Consider the following 16,787-nt stretch of genomic DNA (forward strand, 5'->3'; position numbering starts at 1 on the left):
GCGATCAAGTTCGATAGGGACTGTTGTCCAACTTACCAATAGACCGAACATGGGAAAAACTTTCGACCTCAAGAAGCCTTGAGTTGGATGCCGGATGCACCCCAGGACGTTCGCAATTGATTGTAGGGATGACACGGCCACCGTCGACTGTCTCTTTATTATGCTTGAGGCCCGGCTTCAACATGGCTGCCAGCAACCAGTGAACTCTAAACTGGACGCGTCAGGGTTGCATTGCGTCCTCTTTCCACTTATTATTATAGGAAATAAGCGCGGATATCTACATCCAGTTGGAATCAATGTACTGCCAGTGAGGTGATACAGAGCCAATGTCTGCTGCTCAGCCTTGTTTGACACGCCAGACGTGATGATTAGTGGCTGCAGACACACACTTCACAATTGACATTTCGCCCCTAAATCGCACCGCCTTGATCCGAGCTGTGTTTCCCGCTCGAGACACCATTATTCGATTCGTGTTTCCGCAGCCTAGTCTACACGCGCGATCAGCAATCAACCATGCCGTCTCTCTACAAGGATGCCCCGTCCGTGCCGATTAGGGCTACAGCCATCCATGGCAGAATCTCAATGCTCGTAAAGCAACGATACAAAGCAGACATGCCCCCGTGGTGGGACTCCCTGCGCGAGCTCTTGACAACCCTCCTGGACGTCGGCTTCACGGTGTCCGGCCGCCCCAGTGCCGATGTCGTGTGGAACAAGCTCCGAGAAGTCACGGAGGCTTCGCAGCACATCAGCGTCATCGAAAGCCAAATCAACACTCAACTCTCGCGGAGCACCCAAACTCTGGCGCTCGATCCGTGCGCCACCCACCGCACACCTGACGTACTTCCTCGGTGTCGTGGATGGGTGGCTTCGTGCCTGCGAACAGTATGCCCAGGAGTCCAAGAGATTCGGGCATGATTTCAGCGCCTTTCAAAGAGTATATGGGGCAGCTAGAAGAGGCAGCCGGTCGACACGTCCCTAGAGACCTCTTCAAATACTGGAACCTCGTCTGCTTCTTCGATACCCTAGAGAGGGCTGACGATATGCATCGAGCTCTCGGGATTGCAACACCGGCCTCGAGCTACGACGTAGAAGAGCATTCTGGGGCTTAGGCATAAAGCCACAGGCCCCCCCTTGGTTTCTGAGAACCTCTCGACGGAGGAGATCACAGGACGCACCCACTTCCGTACCGCACTGCATGTAGCGTATCCTATAGCAATAAATCGTGAGCAGCGGGACTGGCATAAAGGTGAACAAGCCTCGTCATTCTAGCCGATAGGGTTAATAGACCTAGGCACAGGAACATAGAAGAACGAGTTAATGAATTAACGAAAGTACTACTTAATATACCTATTACTATACTATAGTAGAACGTTTTCCTAGTCTAGATATACTTAGACTACTTCTAGTTAATGCTCTTACTTATTCTATAGAGTATCAAGGTGATATAGAAGTAATGTTAGGTGCTCAGCCTTGTTTAACACACTAAAGATGATAATTGGTCACTGCAGATTCACTATTCACACTTGAAATTCCGCCCCTAAATCACACCGCCTTGATCCAAGTTGTGCGTCCCTTTCAAGACACCGTTATCCGTGCATCCATCACCACATCACCACCACCATGCCGGATGACGTTCCCCGGGCGTTGTTTAGCAGATTCAACTTCATTAGCGGCGGCGCGACGGGATGGGTCCTTTGCCGCCGCGCCCGGCATCGTCCTCAAGTACGTCTGCGTCGGCCGCCTCGACGAGTTCCACGTCGAGAATGAAACGTACGACCTGATTGAGCGACACAACCCTCCCCCACATTTCATCCGGAGCTTCCTCCGCCTCCCCTACGCGCACTTCATGCAGCGGCCGCCCGAGAGCCTCGAGGAGCGCCTGCGCGGCAACCGGCGCGTGGATCCCGAGACCGGCCGCTGCCTCGAAGGTGCTGCGGCTGGAGCCGACCGTCCGCGTCGGGCGCTGGGCCGCGGAGGCTGTCCGCGGCGCTTCGCCTGGCTCGAGGGCGCGCTCGGCGTGGTCCAGGGCGACCTGCGCATGGCCAACCTCCTGCTCGACGCCGAGGAGCACCTCAAGGTGGCCGACTTTGACTGCCGCGCGGGGACGGCGGCCCGTACGCGCCGGGCAACGAGCAGTGCGCCTTTGGCACCTTCCTGTACACGCTGACTCGCGGCGCGGAGCCGTACGAGGGGGGCGGGTTCCCGGAGATCCGCGACCTCTGGCGCGGGAGGGAGTTTCCGGAGCTTTCCGGCTCTCTGACGCTTCGCTGCTGGATGGACCAGTTTGCGACCATGGCCGATCTGGCCAGGGACGTGCTGACGCTCGAAGGCGCAGAGACGGCCGCGACGGCGAGCGCGGCTGCTGCTGATGAGTACATGAGCAGGCTGGAGAAGACTTGTGAAGAAATCGTGCGTACCAAGTTGGCAGAGCTGGGTGATGGGTTGCCTCAAAGATACCAAGGCTAGCTAGCATGGCGAGCGAATTTATTCGGAGAGGATGGCACGCATGCTTTGTCTTGGTCATGGGCATCCGTCAAAATACCTCCATGTTTACAATGCCTGCTCTTCTCGTTCAAGATTCAGCAAGACATGCTTGAACCTGTCCGCCAATCCCCACGACATGATGCCCATCCGCTGCCTGAAGATGGCCAGACACTTGGCACTCGTGAGCTCCCTCAGCTCGCCGAGGCCTTGAAAGTAGACCGCGCCGCCGTTCTTGACCCATTCGCCCGCATCGTCACAGTTGGACCCTATTCATTCATTAGCCAGCGGAACACGGTCCGGACCATGATCGCGCAAGAACGTACAAAAGATGGAAAACGGCCTCTGTCTTGCGCCGCCCCCAGCACCGCCTAAATCGCTCGAGAACTTGAGCAACGCCCAGAACGTGAGTGCGACGTCCAGACACAACACCGTCTCCGCAGGCGCACTGTTCCGTCCCGTCAGCAATGAAGGTGCTCCTGGTCATAATCTGGAGAGGCGTGACAAACTCAAAAGGATATCTCGCCAGCAAGGCGCTCAGCTGTCCTGCCTGGGCGAGGATGAACCTCGCCCCTGCCGGGTCGTCCTGGACGCGCGACCGGATCCATGCCCGCGCGCCGGCCTTGCTCTCCTCCGTGCCGGACTTGCCCGCCGCGACCTTTACGGTGTTTAGGAAGCCCGGCCAGGTGAACTGCACGTGGCCCAGGTGCGACAGCGCGCACACGCCGATGGAGAGGGCGTTGGGCAGGGCGGTGAGGGAGTGGCAGGCGACGGCGAGCTCGTCGAGGAGTTCTTGCGGGTTGCTGTCGTTGGTCAGAAACGCAGTCATGCAGGCTTTCGTCACGTACTATTTCAAGGTGGGTGGGAATTCGAGTCGATAGCGACGGTCGCCTGGGCTCTGGGGGGTCGTGGTGAAGATGGCCTCGACTGCTGCGGCGTCTGTGCAAAGTCTAACATTGTCAGCGCCTTTTTTTTTTTTTTTTTTTTTTTGAACCGGTACAGCGTGTGTGCGATGATGGACAGACTGAATGAGCCCAAAGGATGCTGCAGCTCTCCGGTAGAGAGCAGTGCGTCGAGTACGGCTCGGAAGCTGGGCGGTGATTCCGTGCAAGACTGTGAACTCGACGTCCCATCAGCGTCAGCCGGTAGAGGCACGTTGATCTCGGAGATGGAGAAGAGCGGCGGAATGTTCAGCAGGGCGGATATCTGCATATCGTAGAGCTATTCTCTGCTCGTCAGCCATGGTCCGTCATAGATGAAGCGTCGGAATCCCCTACATAGACCCCCCATCCCAGATTCCGTCTCTCGTCATCCGCGGCCGCGGCCGCCGCCATCTCCATCTGCCGCCTCTTCGGCTGCACCCCCGTCTTCTGCAGCTCCTGCACAAACGACAGCCCCGGACGCAGCAGGTGCATCCTCCGCGCCGCCGTCACCAGCCCGCCCCGACTCACCTCGGCATGCTGATACAGCATGCGCGAGCCGCAAAACAGCCCAAACACAGCCTGCAGCAGCGCCGCCTGCACGAACGGGAGGCCAAACGCCGCGCCGCGGTCGCGCTCGACGGCCCGCCGGGCGAGCTCATTGAGAGCCGGCGCCAGACTGCGCAGCGCCGCGTCGCGAGAGTAGGCGGCGCCGACGGCGGCCACGGCGAGCAGCAGCACCGGCGAGGTGATGGGGTCCAGGCGGCGCAGGATAGGCAGGGTCTCGTGGAAGTGCCGAAAGTACAGGTTGACGCACAGGGAGAGCGTGGAGGAGGAGGGGAGGCAGGTGGCGTCGACGGCGGGCCAGATGGGCCGGTGCGTGGCGTTGACGAGGGCGATGATGGCCTGCCGGCTGGGTTCCGTGACGGGGCCGGGATGAGGCTGCAGGATGGAGGGGGGCGTCTTTGGCGCGGCGGGCGAGAGGTTGATCTGGGCATCCTTTTCGCTGGGGTGATAAACATGCGGCTGGATCGGTCAACATCTTGATGGACATCTTGGACGGAGCTCATGCATACCCAGGGAGTATCGGGGGGCTGGGCATCCCGCATAAGCTGCGACGATGGAGATTCGGACTCGTCGCTGTCGACAGGTTCTTGCACGGGCTCGGTGGCCTCTTCGTTGGCTGCTGCCGTCGGAAACCATTCCAGAAGCGACACGTTGAGAAAGTCCATGTCGTCGGAGCCGACGTCGCCCACGTCCCAGCCAAAGAAGCTCTCGGACGGGTCTGTGCTAAAGCCTTGGGAGCTGTCCACCGGGAAGGCTAGTATCGGTTCTATGGGATATAGGTTAACTTCCGTTCCCCTTGGACGGTCCAAGTCAGCATCTCCAGTCTCTCCATACCTGAGATGCTATTCAGGGTCGGCACTCCACCATCCACAGGCAAGGCTGGGAATGCAGTGGCCGTGCCAACAACACCGCGCGCGTCATGATGAGAGGCATGGCCGATGGGGTTGGGGGATAAGACGGGCTGCATGCTAGCCTCCCTCATGCTTAGATCCGTCGAGGCTAGTGACTGGTCCGTCTGGTCCGGAGCGCCAGCCGGGGTCGGGTCATCCACATGGCTCCGATACTGGCACGGCCGCCGGGCAGCCTCACATCTCCTGCAGGCACTCCCCGGCTCTCCGTCACATCGGACCTTGAGCTTGACGCATGAGACACTAACAAGACCGGTCAAATAGGGCGCTCGCAACTGCGCAGCTGGTTCCACTTACCAGGACACCTTGCGCGGCCGCTTCCCGACAGCCCCGTGCAGGGTTGCGTGTCGGGTCATGACGTCGCTAGACATTTCCATGTTAGTAGAGATCAATACAGTTCAGCCGTTGGAAATACTTGCCGTCGAACAAACCCCTTTCCGCATACTGGGCATTCGTGCCGGACATCTCTAGCATCTGCCCGAGTGTGTTAGTCGAGAGAGTTGGTTGTGAAGCAGCTGGATGGGCGGCCTACGGCTTCGCTCATGGCGTCGCAGATGCTCGCGCTTGCCAAACGATCGGCGGCATCCGGTCCAAGTACAGATAAAAGCGTCGGGCTGTTGGGGACTGGCCATCTAAGCAGATTCTTCGTTGCGGCGGCGCTTGTCTTGCCGTGACATGTTAGCTAGTGATGTGAAGGATGCAAAGGGCGGAGCTGAGGTGGGAAGCACGGAGGAAGGTGGGAGATTATGAATGTTAGTCCATGACTCGCGAGTCACTCGCCAACCAACTAACTACCGACTTCCCCCAGATTTTTACCTAGTTTTCTTCTCATGAATATTGAATAAATCTGCGGGTCTTTTTACTCCGCATTCTTCGTCCACAGCGACTCCGACAAACCCCATCGGAGTCTCCACTTCCCCAAGTTTCGTTTCCTGTCAAGGAGATCTGTATATATATATACCCGTGGAATTAGACGTATTGTTGAAGAATCCGGGGAAACCGTTTCAGACATCTTCAACTACCCTAGATTATGGAAATGGATAAACAAAACGCAACTTGCATCGAGGATGCCGTGGCGGTCACCGCCGACCAGTTCGTTGAGAACCCAGAACTAGAGAAGAGGTTGGTTCGGCGATGCACGGCCTAGTATCAACGTCATCGACCAGACTCTAATGCGCTTCTAGACTGCTTCGCAAGATTGACATGCGACTTCTTCCACCCCTGTTCGTCATGGTATGTGCTCCTCAACACACACAAGCGACGACCACTACTAACAGTTGGCAGTATATCCTGAACTGTACGGCCACGTCTCCTTTATTGTTATTAAATATGCAATTAAATACTAACCGTCTGTTTTTCATCAAAGATTTGGATCGAAACAAGTCAGTAGTATACGCTACCTTAACTCCTACATGCGATGCGACAGACTCGACTAACCCACCCCAGCATCGGCAATGCCAGAGAGGCTGGCATGGCAAAGGACCTCAACCTTACCTCCTCCAACTACTCCCTTGCAGTTTCCATCTTCTTCATCGGCTATCTCCTGCTGGAGGTGCCCAGCAATATGATCCTCAGTCGAACAAGGCCGAGTCTCTTCCTGCCCGGTCTCATGGTGAGCATTCCCGGCTGCCCCCTCATTGTCCAGCAGCTAATCAACTACAGATTGTCTGGGGCGGCATGGTGTAAGTTTTTTTTTCTTGCAAGAAGAAAATCCTCCTTTGATGCTAATTATATCAAGTATTGCCTATGTCGGCGTTGATACCAAGGATCATCTCATCGCCCTCCGATTTTGTCTCGGGCTCGTCGAGGCTGGCTTCTTTGTGAGAGGACTTCCCGACCTATCTTGTTTCTGCTACTGACTCTTTTTAAGCCCGGTGTACTTCTACTTCTGAGCAGCTGGTACAAGAAGAGCGAACTCGCGCGTCGATTCTCTATTTTCTACTGCTCGTCTCTCCTGTCTGGTGCAGTCGGCGGACTCATCGGTACGAGCAACCCCAATCGCAACATCTCCAGCCTCACACAACTAACTTGAGAGTAGCCGGCCAAATCACTCAGCGTATGAAACATCACGGCGCCTTGCCTGCGTGGAAATGGCTATTTTTAAGTACTGCACCTCGTCCTCTCATGGCATCGCCCCCGCTAACCCTACTCAGTTGAGGGCTGCATGACGATCGGATTCGCCGTCATTGCAATGTGAGTTTGCATGCTGCTTCTGACCAAGATTATTGATGCTTATAATTATTTAGCTTTATCCTGCCCGACTTTCCTGCCACGACAAGGTGGCTCACACCTGAGGAGAGGGAGTACGCCATCAGACGTCTTGCGAAGGATAACAACTACACTCTACTAGAGGCACCCGGGCATTGGCAGAGCTTCATGCAAGCCGTCAAGGACTGGAGGTAATGTTTTTTACTTGAAAAACTTGGAATAATCATCCACTTCGTTACTGACGCCTGATAGAACTTGGGTCTTTGTGCTGGCTCAGAGCCTGTGTACTTGTGCAGGCACTATCACCTACTTCATTCCAACCCTCATGGTCGCGCTGGGCTATGAAGGTCAACAAACCCAATATGTGAGTCTCTCGTCTATTCTTGTTCCATTTTGCCCTGCTAACCAGGTTTAGATGACGATTCCTATTTGTGAGTGAACTAACAGCCTCGTCCACAGCTTCTATCGCTAACAAAGTACAGACATGACCGCCCTCGTCATCGTTCTCATCAGCTGCTTCTCATCCGATCTCCAAAACGAGCGCCCAAAGCACATCATGGCAATGGCCGCCCTCGCCACCTTGTCCTTGATCATTGTTGCCGCGGTCGAGAACTCTCGGGTTCGATACGCGTTTCTCTGCTTTGGTATGTCAAGGCCACCCACTTCCATTTCGGCTCTGATACTAATGCGACGCACTCAGGCGGTGCCGGCATCTGGGCATGTAGTCCCTTGACCTTGAGCTACCTCTCAAACACCATCAGTCAACCAGCCGAGAAACGCGCAGTTGCCATTGGAATCGTCAAGTACGTATACTTTTGTCACATTCTCATGCCGGCTTCTACTAACCGCGCTACGCATCTTGATAGTGCACTCGCCAACCTGTCCTCGGTGTAGTAAGTTTGCGCAATCCTCGTCGTCTGATCGCTGGCTGACTCTTTCCAGCGGCTCATATATCTGGCCGTCGAATTCGGCTCCCAAGTATATCGCCGGCTTCTCCGTCAGCATCTGCCTAATGTTCGGAGCAATTGTGACGGCGTTCCTGCTCAAGGTTTTGCTCAACAAGTTTCCCTACCCATATGAATCAGAGCGCCCAGCTGAAACCGATCACAAGCTTCAAGCTTGAAATATGTAACAAGAAATATTAGGTCTATTTAGTAGTTTTAGTGAGCTCTGGTTGAATGCATGTCTCCACTTCTTATTCGAGCTTGTTTTACCACATTTTTTACATCGCGATAAGACGCGTTGCTCGTCTCCTGCCGTAGAGAGGCTCCAACCTAAATAGGCAGCGACAAGGGGAAGACAATTTTGTCGTTGCTCATCTCGTCGTTGGTTTATTTTATTTTACTGTTTTGTTTCCTGTCGATTTGAGAATATATATGCCTTTTAGCATCTGAGATCCGGGGCTGCACAATGCGACAGGAGTCCCGAGACCGGAGCTGGCTGCCCTCCACTTCGTCTCCGGTCGGCTGTCCACATGAGTCCGAGGGACGAGTTCCGTTACTTTACATAAAGAGAAGTGAGACAGACTACCAGCACTGCATTGAAACATGTTCTAATTGAATTGAGATATATAAGCAAGCAACTACAGGCCCAACTACTTCCATCATCCGTCCACGACCTGCTGCACGATTCCCATCAACCCAGTGAAAATGGCGACACCGACGCACTTGAAGCTCAACACTGGAGACTCGATTCCAGCAGTCGGCCTAGGTACGCACACTCTCGCTCCGTATCATAAATTATGAAAAGCCCTCTGACATGATTTAGGAACCTGGCAAGCTGCAGAGGGCGAGGTCGCGCGTGCGGTCCAGCACGCTCTGCAGAATGGCTACACACACTTGGACTGCGCACTGATTTACCAAAATGGTTCGTGGCAACGACTCCTAGGCCACAACGCTGAGTTGTGCTAACTTCCCTTTAGAAAAGGAGATCGGCGAGGCTATCAAGGCGTCTGGTGTCCCCCGCAAGGATATTTTCATCACGAGCAAGGTGTAAGCGCTTGTCTTGCCAACCTACAGGGTACCACAATCACTAACACGGTAGCTCAGCTGGAACACCTACCATTCCAACGTCGCCGAGAGCTTGGAGCAGAGTCTGCGAGATCTCCAGACGGATTACTTGGATCTTTACCTGATCCATTGGCCAGTGTCAGTATACCACCCATTGATGCCGCTGCCTAGGCTGCTAACCCACGACCCAGCCGTCTTGTCCCGTCTGCTGCTGAGCCGCTGTTCCCCAAAAACCCCGACGGATCCCGCGCGGTAGACCGCTCCTGGGACCAGAAGGAGACCTGGAAGCAGATGGAGGCCCTCTATCGCTCCGGCAAGGTCAAAGCCATTGGCGTCTCCAACTTTAGCATTCCCTATCTGGAGGATCTCGCCACCATCTGGACCGTCGTCCCAGCAGTCAACCAGGTAAAATTCTTTCGGGCAAGATTATTTAAGAGGCCGCGCGCTTACATGTTGTCTTAGGTCGAGTTGCACCCTTATAACCCGCAGCACAAGTTGAAGGAATGGTGCAACAGCCGTGGTATCCTTCTCGAGGCCTACTGCCCTCTCGGCTCTACCGGTGCGAAACCATACTGAACATCCTCAAATCCTGCGTCAACTAACGACCGTCTTAGGCGCGCCCCTGCTCTCAGACGAGACGGTGACGGAACTGGCCGCAAAGCACGGCGTCTCGCCCGCCACCATCCTGATATCCTACCACGTCAACAAGGGATCCGTCGTCCTGCCCAAGTCCGTCACGCCCAGCCGCATCACCGACAACTTGAAGGCCATTTCCCTCTCAAAGGAGGACGTCGCCGCGTTGGATGCGCTGGCCGCGAATGGAAAGCAGAAGCGAATCAACACTCCCCTCTGGGGGCATGACCTTGTAAGACCGAATCCCCGTACACTTTCTAAGGAGTTGATGCTGACTATATACTAGGGATTTGAGGACTGGTACGGACCTAATAAATAGAAGAAACAATGCCTAAAATAGAATTGTTTTCCTCTCTCTAGAATACTGTGAACCGCTGCGCAAGGTTAAAACAAAAAAACACCGAAAGTCCACGTGTAAACTCTGCAAGTGTAACCCTTGCAAACTAACGGTCTAGACTCGGCTCTAATAATAAATAAAAATAAAAATTCGACCAACGCGTTCAATCTTGACGGCATCAAAAATGAATATAAAAAATTCTGCCTCTGCCGTACAATCACAGGAAGCGATGGGCGGGACCCTAAGCGTGCCAGTATATGGGGTATCAAAATTCCTCAGCTATCTTCAAGTATCAGCAAGTAGCCCCCCCTTCTACTTTTCTTTTGTCAAATAAACCCAGCTGTCTTTTGTAGCCGTGGCCGGTTCAATGCGGCCGGCTCCGGTTACCGCCGTACTGTGGAATCACTGGCCGAGACTCCTCCTCCTCCGTCACCTTGTACTTTGGCTGCACGTCAGTCGCGCAGGGCTTCTCTTCTTCGACCTCTCGAGAGTCTTCCTCTTCCGCCTTTGATGCCTTCTCCTTCGGCTTGGGGCCGGCCCCCATGTGCTCCTTGATCCAAGGGATGTACCGCCCGATGCGGGTGAACACCGCCGGCGCCTCGTCGCAGATGTAGAGGTCCTCATCCATTACGTTGAAGGACGTGATGCCAATCACCTGGCCAGTCTCCTGGTCAATGAGGGGGCCTCCGTCGTCGTGCTCGCAGGCGCCCTTGGAGTGGGTGCCGGCGCACACGATCGTGTCTCTCAGTTGCACGCGATCAACCAGGCCGCGCACCTTTCCCTTTCTGCATTCCGCGCGCTCGAGGATGGGAATGGTGACCTTGGTGAGGTTCCCGAGCACCTCGAAATGGGGACGTTTCTCGCGTTCATCCCTGCCCCTGTTGTTCATTCTCTGTCAGCTTCACTGCAACGGCAAAGCTGGAAAAGCCTTTTTTCGCGTAAAGTGGTGGCAGGGCACTTACCAGCCTGCGACGATAGCCATGGAACCGGGCACGGGATCCGAGTCTTCCTCGGCCAGCGTGGCGTAGCCTATATTCTTCTCCTCGCTCGCCTCGATCGGAGTCGCTAGTTTGATGATGCCAATATCATTGTTCATATAGGGTTTGATCGTGAATCTTGGGTTCATTCTGTATCCGGGATGGTACTTCTTAGACGCGAACTTGGACACAACACCGCCCTTTTTACGATGCTAAATAGATGTTGAGTCAGCTTTCCTGCTATCTTGATGGAAGGAGAGGGGGTAGATGCATACCAGTGAGCCCGCCCTCACAGTAAGGACTGCAGGAAGGCAGTGAGCAGCAGTGAGCACTGTAGTGCTATCGAGCAAAATGCCTCCGCAATGACCGCTGTTGAGGATGCTAACAACGAAGGTGAACTCGCCCTCATGGACAGGATCTCCGCCAACGATTCTCTTATCGAGAGTCGTTGCTGAAACAGCCAAAAGCGCGACGATCAGTGTAATGGCGGCCTGGTGTAGCATTTTGGCGTTTGATTTCAGATATCGTTTTTGATGAACTTTTAGGAGAATAAGAAAGCAGTTGTTGGTGTAGGCCGTGAACGACATGAGTTGACGAGCAGCTTCTACATATAGTTTCGCGCGCCTCTGTGACTAAAACTGACCACGGCAGATGAATGAAAAAAAAAAAAATGCAGCCAAGTTTTTATGGCTTGAGAGACGTACAATCTAATCCCAAGGTTAATAGACTAGACTCGACTCAATGAGTCTGACTTGTTCACTGGTCTATAAAACTTTGAATGGCCGAGAACACTCTATAATAAAGACTGCTTCCTGCTGGAGTCTTGACTAGGAGTTTACAGTTGGGTTGTTACTGCACCGGCGCCATGTTAGCTTGTGGCGCAATATCATAGTGCTCCGCGGCCGTGCTATAGTTACTAACAGCTTAATACTCTCTACCAGGCAGCATCAGTCTGTGCCCTCTGTCTCGAGCAGAGAGACTCCTTTGTAAGAGTGGGCTGGCATTCGTCCTCACCCCTCGCCACTGATGGTTGCTTGCGCTGACGTAGTCACAGCGAATAAGCTTCTCAACTTGACACTCTGATTGATACTCTTTTTTACTGCAGTAAATTGAATAGAACTAAATAGAGAGTTAAATTCGAGTCTCTTCGAGTCATCTTTCTTCTTGGCCAATGTTCTCAGCAGCGTTGAAGCTCAAGCTGCTCTACGAGAATGTTGTATTGACTGGTCTACATGGCCCATGTACCAACCAAGTCCTGCCATTTATGGAAGGAAGCGAGCGAAGATAATCTATATCATTAAAGAAATTTCAAGCAAATTAAAAAAAGAAAAGACGGGGAAATCCTACTGCTGCATAATTCCTTAATCGACTCCGCACGCTCCAAAAGAGGCCTACGTGGCGGCCAGCGGACAACGGACTCCGCCAGCCCTCATCCGGTCCGGTGAAAATTAGGCTTCGGCGATAATGGTGATAGTAGCCTTGTAGATCCGTCGCCCCTAAACACCCGGCACTACCAGAAACCCTACTATAATTTATTTTATCCTCTCCTTTCCTCCAATCCATTGAGAGTCTTAGCATCCTCTGATCAAGTCATCCGTACATACATACACACAAATACACCCACGCCTGCCTCGAAAATGCATCTCATCCTCACCGGCGCCACCGGCCTCGTCGGCTCCGCCGTTCTTGAGGCCATGATCAAGGCCGCCGACGTCACCCAAATCACCGTCCTCAGCCGGCGCCCCGTGCCCCTCGCCGACGCCGCCCGCAGCCCCAAGGTGCGCGTCCTCCTACACCGCGACTTCGCCGCCTACGACGACCCGGACCTGCTCGCCCGGCTGCGCGGCGCCTCCGGCTGCGTCTGGGCCCTCGGCGTCAGCCAGACCAAGGTCGCCCGCGACGAGTACGTCAAGATCACCAAGGACTACGCCCTCGCTGCTGCTACTGCTTTCTCCGGCCTTGGCGGCGGCGACCCGCCTTTTCGCTTCGTCTACGTCTCCGGCGAGGGCGCCACGCAGACGCCGGGCCGCTTCTCGGCCGTGTTCGCGAGGGTCAAGGGCGAGACGGAGAGCGCGCTGGCGGACCTGGCGGCGGGTTCGGGGGGCGCGCTGCGGGCGGACTCGGTACGGCCGGCGTTCGTGGACGCGGCGGGGCACGAGGCGATCAGGCCGTACATACCGGACCCGGGACTGCTGTACCGTGCGACGGCAGCCGTCTTGAGCCCCGTGGTCCGGGCGGGCATGCAGGGCAGCCACTCGCCGACGCCGATGCTGGGCAGCTTCCTGACGCAGATGGCCACGGGGAGGAAGGACGGCGGCTTAGAGGCGACCGGCGCATTTCGCCTGGGGTCGTCGTGGATAGTGCCCAACGTGGCAATTCGCAAGTCCATGGGCTTGTGAGAGAGAGCCGATGTTGGATAAACGGAATAAATCTGGTATTCCGGATGCTATCGAACAGGGCGCTGCTCGAAATTATTGCGGTGCAAGCCGAAAAATGATTGATGGTGAATCCAAATCAACATTATATTTTACATAATAATTATAATAATAATGATCATAATACCAAGACCCGTATCCCCGGTGGCCCAGTCTAGTATGTGACACGAATCTTCTGTGGTATCTTCGGGGTGATATAGGATGCTGTGCATCGCACCCTCACGGCCCAAACGCCTCACTCACAACCTCGCCTTCGTCCGGCGACACGGCGAGCTCCAGCAGTTCATGTGCCGCCTCCACAATCTCGCTGTCGATGCCGGCCTCCATCACCAGGTCCTCCTCCGCAAACGTTAGCCGTCCGAGCGCCAGCAGCTGCCGCTGGCTGCCGCCGTGAAAGACGGACAGCTTGCGGCTCACATCAGCTGCGTCGGCGGTGTGCGGGTCCGTGACGAGCGCATGCAGGAGGAGCACGCACTGCGAGATGTTGCGGCTTAGCTCAGGCGTGGCGCTGGCATCGTCGTCGCCCACGCCGGTGCCACCACCTCGGGCGGCGTTGACGTCGTCGTCGTCGTCAGCCGTTGGGGCCGGCGGTTCGGGCAGCAGCGCGGACGAGACGGGCTGGTCGTAGAGCTCGTCGATGGACGTGCTCAGGCAAGTCATGAGTCTCGGGATGGCATTATCGTGGACGGCAAGCTGCATGGCGCCGAACGGGTATCGAGCAAAGGCGATGAGGGTGCGGAGGGCGGTCGTCCGTATCGTCTTTTTCTGGGTCTGCGTATGAGGTGATCGCGGGCCCTCGATGAGCCTAGCAGAGACGCGCTCGATGATTATGCGAGCGACAAGCTGCGCGTCCTTTTCCTCCGTTATAGGGCCGATTGAATCCGGCAACGATGACGTAGATAGCAGGTCTAGCATGTTGACAATGTCGTGAAACCGCTGCTTCGGTGACAGCAGTATGACCACCATGTCCAGAGACATGAGCTTCCAGTAAGACGAAAGGCCATGCTCCATGCCGTTCTGCCCATCGTCGTGCGACGTCGCGCAGGCAAGCGCGCACATGTGCAGCAGAGCCATGGCCTCGGCCGTATCAATGTGCTCCTCGTAGTACTTGTACTCCTGCTGGTTGGGGAAGCTCCCGTCCGGCTGACGCGACTGCAGGGCGTCGGCCACGAGGCAGATGGTCGACTGCGCGACGGGCACGAGGTCGCGCGCCACGAGCGGCGCCACTGACGTGACGTGGAGCTGAAAGGTGAAGGACAGCAGCGGCATCAGGTACTTGACCGGCGCCCAGTACTGCTCCTCGAAGCAACGACTCCACAGCCGGATGACGGTCTCGGCAAAGTCGACCTGCAGCTGCATGGACTGGTGCGGGTTGCCCATGAGCGGCAGCCGCTCGAAGATCTTGGAGGCGAGGGACGCGGACGTGGTGTCGGAGGGGAAGGAGAAGCGAGACAGGATGTCAAACGTGGGTGGTTGCTGGGGAAAGCAGCCGTGGTCAAGGATGAGTTGCAAAAACTGGAAACCATGATTAGAAGCCATTCGATAAAACAGTCTGGCACAGGAGAAACAAACCTCGTACGGCGCGGCCGGAGGAGCAGCTGCGACATGGTGCTGCGATGACTTCGAGAGGTCCAACTTGTCGTCAGCCATAAAAATATCCGCGGTATCAACCTCCAGCGCCGCCACCGGACTATCCATCACCGGCCGCTTCCTCTTCCCCTTCGTCGGCGTGCGCTCTCCCACATTCGCCGCCACGGACCCCGCCCCGCGGCCGCCCCTCCCCCGCCCCTTGCTCGGGCTACTCATCGCCACGTCCATCTCGTCGAACCCGTCCGCGATGCCCCAGCTCCTACCGCCCGCCTTCTTCGGCGTCGTCGCAATGTTCCCCGCCGCCGGCCCGCCGCCGGCGCCGTCCTTGCGCCGGGCCCTGCTGTCGCTAATGACCTCCTTCATGTCCTGCTGGAGGAACTGCAGCTCCGTGTGGGCGGACCGCTCCGCCGCGACGGCCGCGTCCACGGCGCGCCCGTGCGCCTCGAGCTGCTCCGCGTTGGCGCGCTTGAGCCGCGCGACCTGCGCGTCGAACTCGCGCTGCGCCTTGACCGAGTTGGCGCGGATGATGGACGCCTCGCCCCGCGCCGCGTTGAGGTCGTACTCGAGCGCCCGGATCCGGATCTGCAGCGCCGTGAGCACGTCGCCTGGCTGCGTCTGCGTCAGCAGCGGCGCCTGGCCGCCGCCGCCGCCAGACGCAGCCTGCGAGGGGTTGAATCGCTGGGAGGCGGCGGCAGCCGCCGCGGGGAGAATGCCGGCGCGAGGGGGGTGCAGCTGCTGCGTCGCGTTCGGTCGAGAGGCGTTTTGCGCTACCGTCGGGTTCCATTGCGGGTTCGGCACGGGTGGGATCGGTCGCCGTGGCGGGTTGGGCGGCGGGATCGGTACGGTCACGGACGAGGTCTGGGGGAAGCCGCCGGGCCGCCGCCCACCGCCGACCGGCACGCCCGCGTCGTTGACGACCTGCGCCGTGTCCAGATCATCGTCCTCTTCCCAGCCGTAGTCGGACTGCTGCGCACGGGCGTCGACGGAGGACCGCGGGTGGTTGTTCTGAGTCAGCTGGGCGTGCTGCTGCGCCTGCGTGAACTGGGTCGCCTGGTTCTCGATCTCGCGGAGGGCGTTCTCGGGGAGGTCGTCGAGACCGTCGTCGGAAAATTCATCCAAGTCCATGCTGGAGAGGGTGATTGCCAGCAAGATATTCGGCCATCTAGGCCGCCGCCAGTTGGTGAGGATATCAAGAGGTGATAGAAAAACTCGTCTTCTGGACGAGCGTTACCGCGTTCAGCGCGTTTGAGCAAGGATTGAGCGGCCAAGCTGAGCTTTTGACGCGTCGCGGTGTCACGTGTAGCATTTTCCGCCGGAATCGGAGGCGATACTTTCATCAGAAGATGATGCCAGCAAGTGATGAGGTCAGAAAAAGAAGTGATACCGTAAGCCTGTTTATTTTTGGCTACAATGCATGCATGTTTAGAGTTGCATGACGTTTTATCCCGTGAAACAGTGATCGTCCGATGTTTGAGCCCATCCGGGGCTTTTGAAGTCGTCATGACTAGCCTGGGTATGCGAGGCTAGCTTCGGAAGTCAGCCATCGATAGTGCCGCAGTCATAGTTTTCACAGCTCGGCAGACGTAGAGTTGGTAAGAATTTAGGTTCATTGGTAGATATTCAAATGCCGCACTCCAACTTCTGTACGCACCACACTAGCTCTCCCTCTAGTCATCGTCTCCCGCTACATGCTTCCAACGCCTTCAACAACGGCAGGTCTAG

The 16,787-nt window shown here is 56.2% G+C and overlaps 8 protein-coding genes across 8 annotated transcripts; 5 read left to right on the plus strand and 3 right to left on the minus strand.

Moving 5' to 3' along the window:
* Positions 1-513: 513 nt before the first annotated feature.
* On the plus strand, positions 514-915 carry ISF_02961 (hypothetical protein; the record flags this gene model as incomplete). The annotated part of the gene is made up of 1 exon (XM_018846567.1): positions 514-915. The coding sequence occupies one exon, from the start codon at positions 514-516 to the stop codon at positions 913-915; it is 402 nt and encodes a 133-aa protein (XP_018706295.1).
* A 712-nt stretch (positions 916-1,627) lies between these two features.
* On the plus strand, positions 1,628-2,167 carry ISF_02962 (protein kinase domain-containing protein; the record flags this gene model as incomplete). Its single annotated transcript, XM_018846568.1, has 1 exon — positions 1,628-2,167. One exon carries the CDS (start codon positions 1,628-1,630, stop codon positions 2,165-2,167), a length of 540 nt encoding a protein of 179 aa, XP_018706296.1.
* A 383-nt stretch (positions 2,168-2,550) lies between these two features.
* Positions 2,551-5,232, minus strand: ISF_02963 (Fungal transcriptional regulatory protein; the record flags this gene model as incomplete). The annotated part of the gene is made up of 9 exons (XM_018846569.1): positions 2,551-2,750; positions 2,808-2,929; positions 2,991-3,284; positions 3,330-3,431; positions 3,482-3,702; positions 3,759-4,427; positions 4,478-4,734; positions 4,803-5,119; positions 5,174-5,232. The coding sequence occupies 9 exons, from the start codon at positions 5,230-5,232 to the stop codon at positions 2,551-2,553; spliced, it is 2,241 nt and encodes a 746-aa protein (XP_018706297.1).
* A 680-nt stretch (positions 5,233-5,912) lies between these two features.
* On the plus strand, positions 5,913-8,207 carry ISF_02964 (Major facilitator superfamily domain, general substrate transporter; the record flags this gene model as incomplete). Its single annotated transcript, XM_018846570.1, has 15 exons — positions 5,913-5,998; positions 6,061-6,109; positions 6,154-6,173; positions 6,323-6,488; positions 6,539-6,558; positions 6,615-6,696; positions 6,747-6,858; positions 7,030-7,069; positions 7,123-7,275; positions 7,337-7,448; positions 7,500-7,515; positions 7,567-7,728; positions 7,785-7,887; positions 7,951-7,977; positions 8,027-8,207. 15 exons carry the CDS (start codon positions 5,913-5,915, stop codon positions 8,205-8,207), a joined length of 1,329 nt encoding a protein of 442 aa, XP_018706298.1.
* Positions 8,208-8,733: 526 nt separating this feature from the next.
* ISF_02965 (glycerol dehydrogenase) lies at positions 8,734-10,045 on the plus strand (the record flags this gene model as incomplete). Its single annotated transcript, XM_018846571.1, has 8 exons — positions 8,734-8,794; positions 8,852-8,950; positions 9,006-9,075; positions 9,133-9,231; positions 9,285-9,498; positions 9,556-9,652; positions 9,708-9,958; positions 10,013-10,045. The coding sequence occupies 8 exons, from the start codon at positions 8,734-8,736 to the stop codon at positions 10,043-10,045; spliced, it is 924 nt and encodes a 307-aa protein (XP_018706299.1).
* A 382-nt stretch (positions 10,046-10,427) lies between these two features.
* On the minus strand, positions 10,428-11,543 carry ISF_02966 (trypsin-related protease; the record flags this gene model as incomplete). Its single annotated transcript, XM_018846572.1, has 3 exons — positions 10,428-10,941; positions 11,026-11,252; positions 11,316-11,543. 3 exons carry the CDS (start codon positions 11,541-11,543, stop codon positions 10,428-10,430), a joined length of 969 nt encoding a protein of 322 aa, XP_018706300.1.
* A 1,134-nt stretch (positions 11,544-12,677) lies between these two features.
* ISF_02967 (NAD(P)-binding domain protein) lies at positions 12,678-13,439 on the plus strand (the record flags this gene model as incomplete). The annotated part of the gene is made up of 1 exon (XM_018846573.1): positions 12,678-13,439. One exon carries the CDS (start codon positions 12,678-12,680, stop codon positions 13,437-13,439), a length of 762 nt encoding a protein of 253 aa, XP_018706301.1.
* A 255-nt stretch (positions 13,440-13,694) lies between these two features.
* On the minus strand, positions 13,695-16,190 carry ISF_02968 (DNA repair protein Rad26; the record flags this gene model as incomplete). The annotated part of the gene is made up of 2 exons (XM_018846574.1): positions 13,695-14,990; positions 15,048-16,190. 2 exons carry the CDS (start codon positions 16,188-16,190, stop codon positions 13,695-13,697), a joined length of 2,439 nt encoding a protein of 812 aa, XP_018706302.1.
* Between the last annotated feature and the right edge of the window lie 597 nt (positions 16,191-16,787).

Source organism: Cordyceps fumosorosea, assembly GCF_001636725.1.
Source record: "Cordyceps fumosorosea ARSEF 2679 chromosome Unknown scaffold_5, whole genome shotgun sequence".
Classification (NCBI taxonomy): domain Eukaryota; kingdom Fungi; phylum Ascomycota; class Sordariomycetes; order Hypocreales; family Cordycipitaceae; genus Cordyceps; species Cordyceps fumosorosea.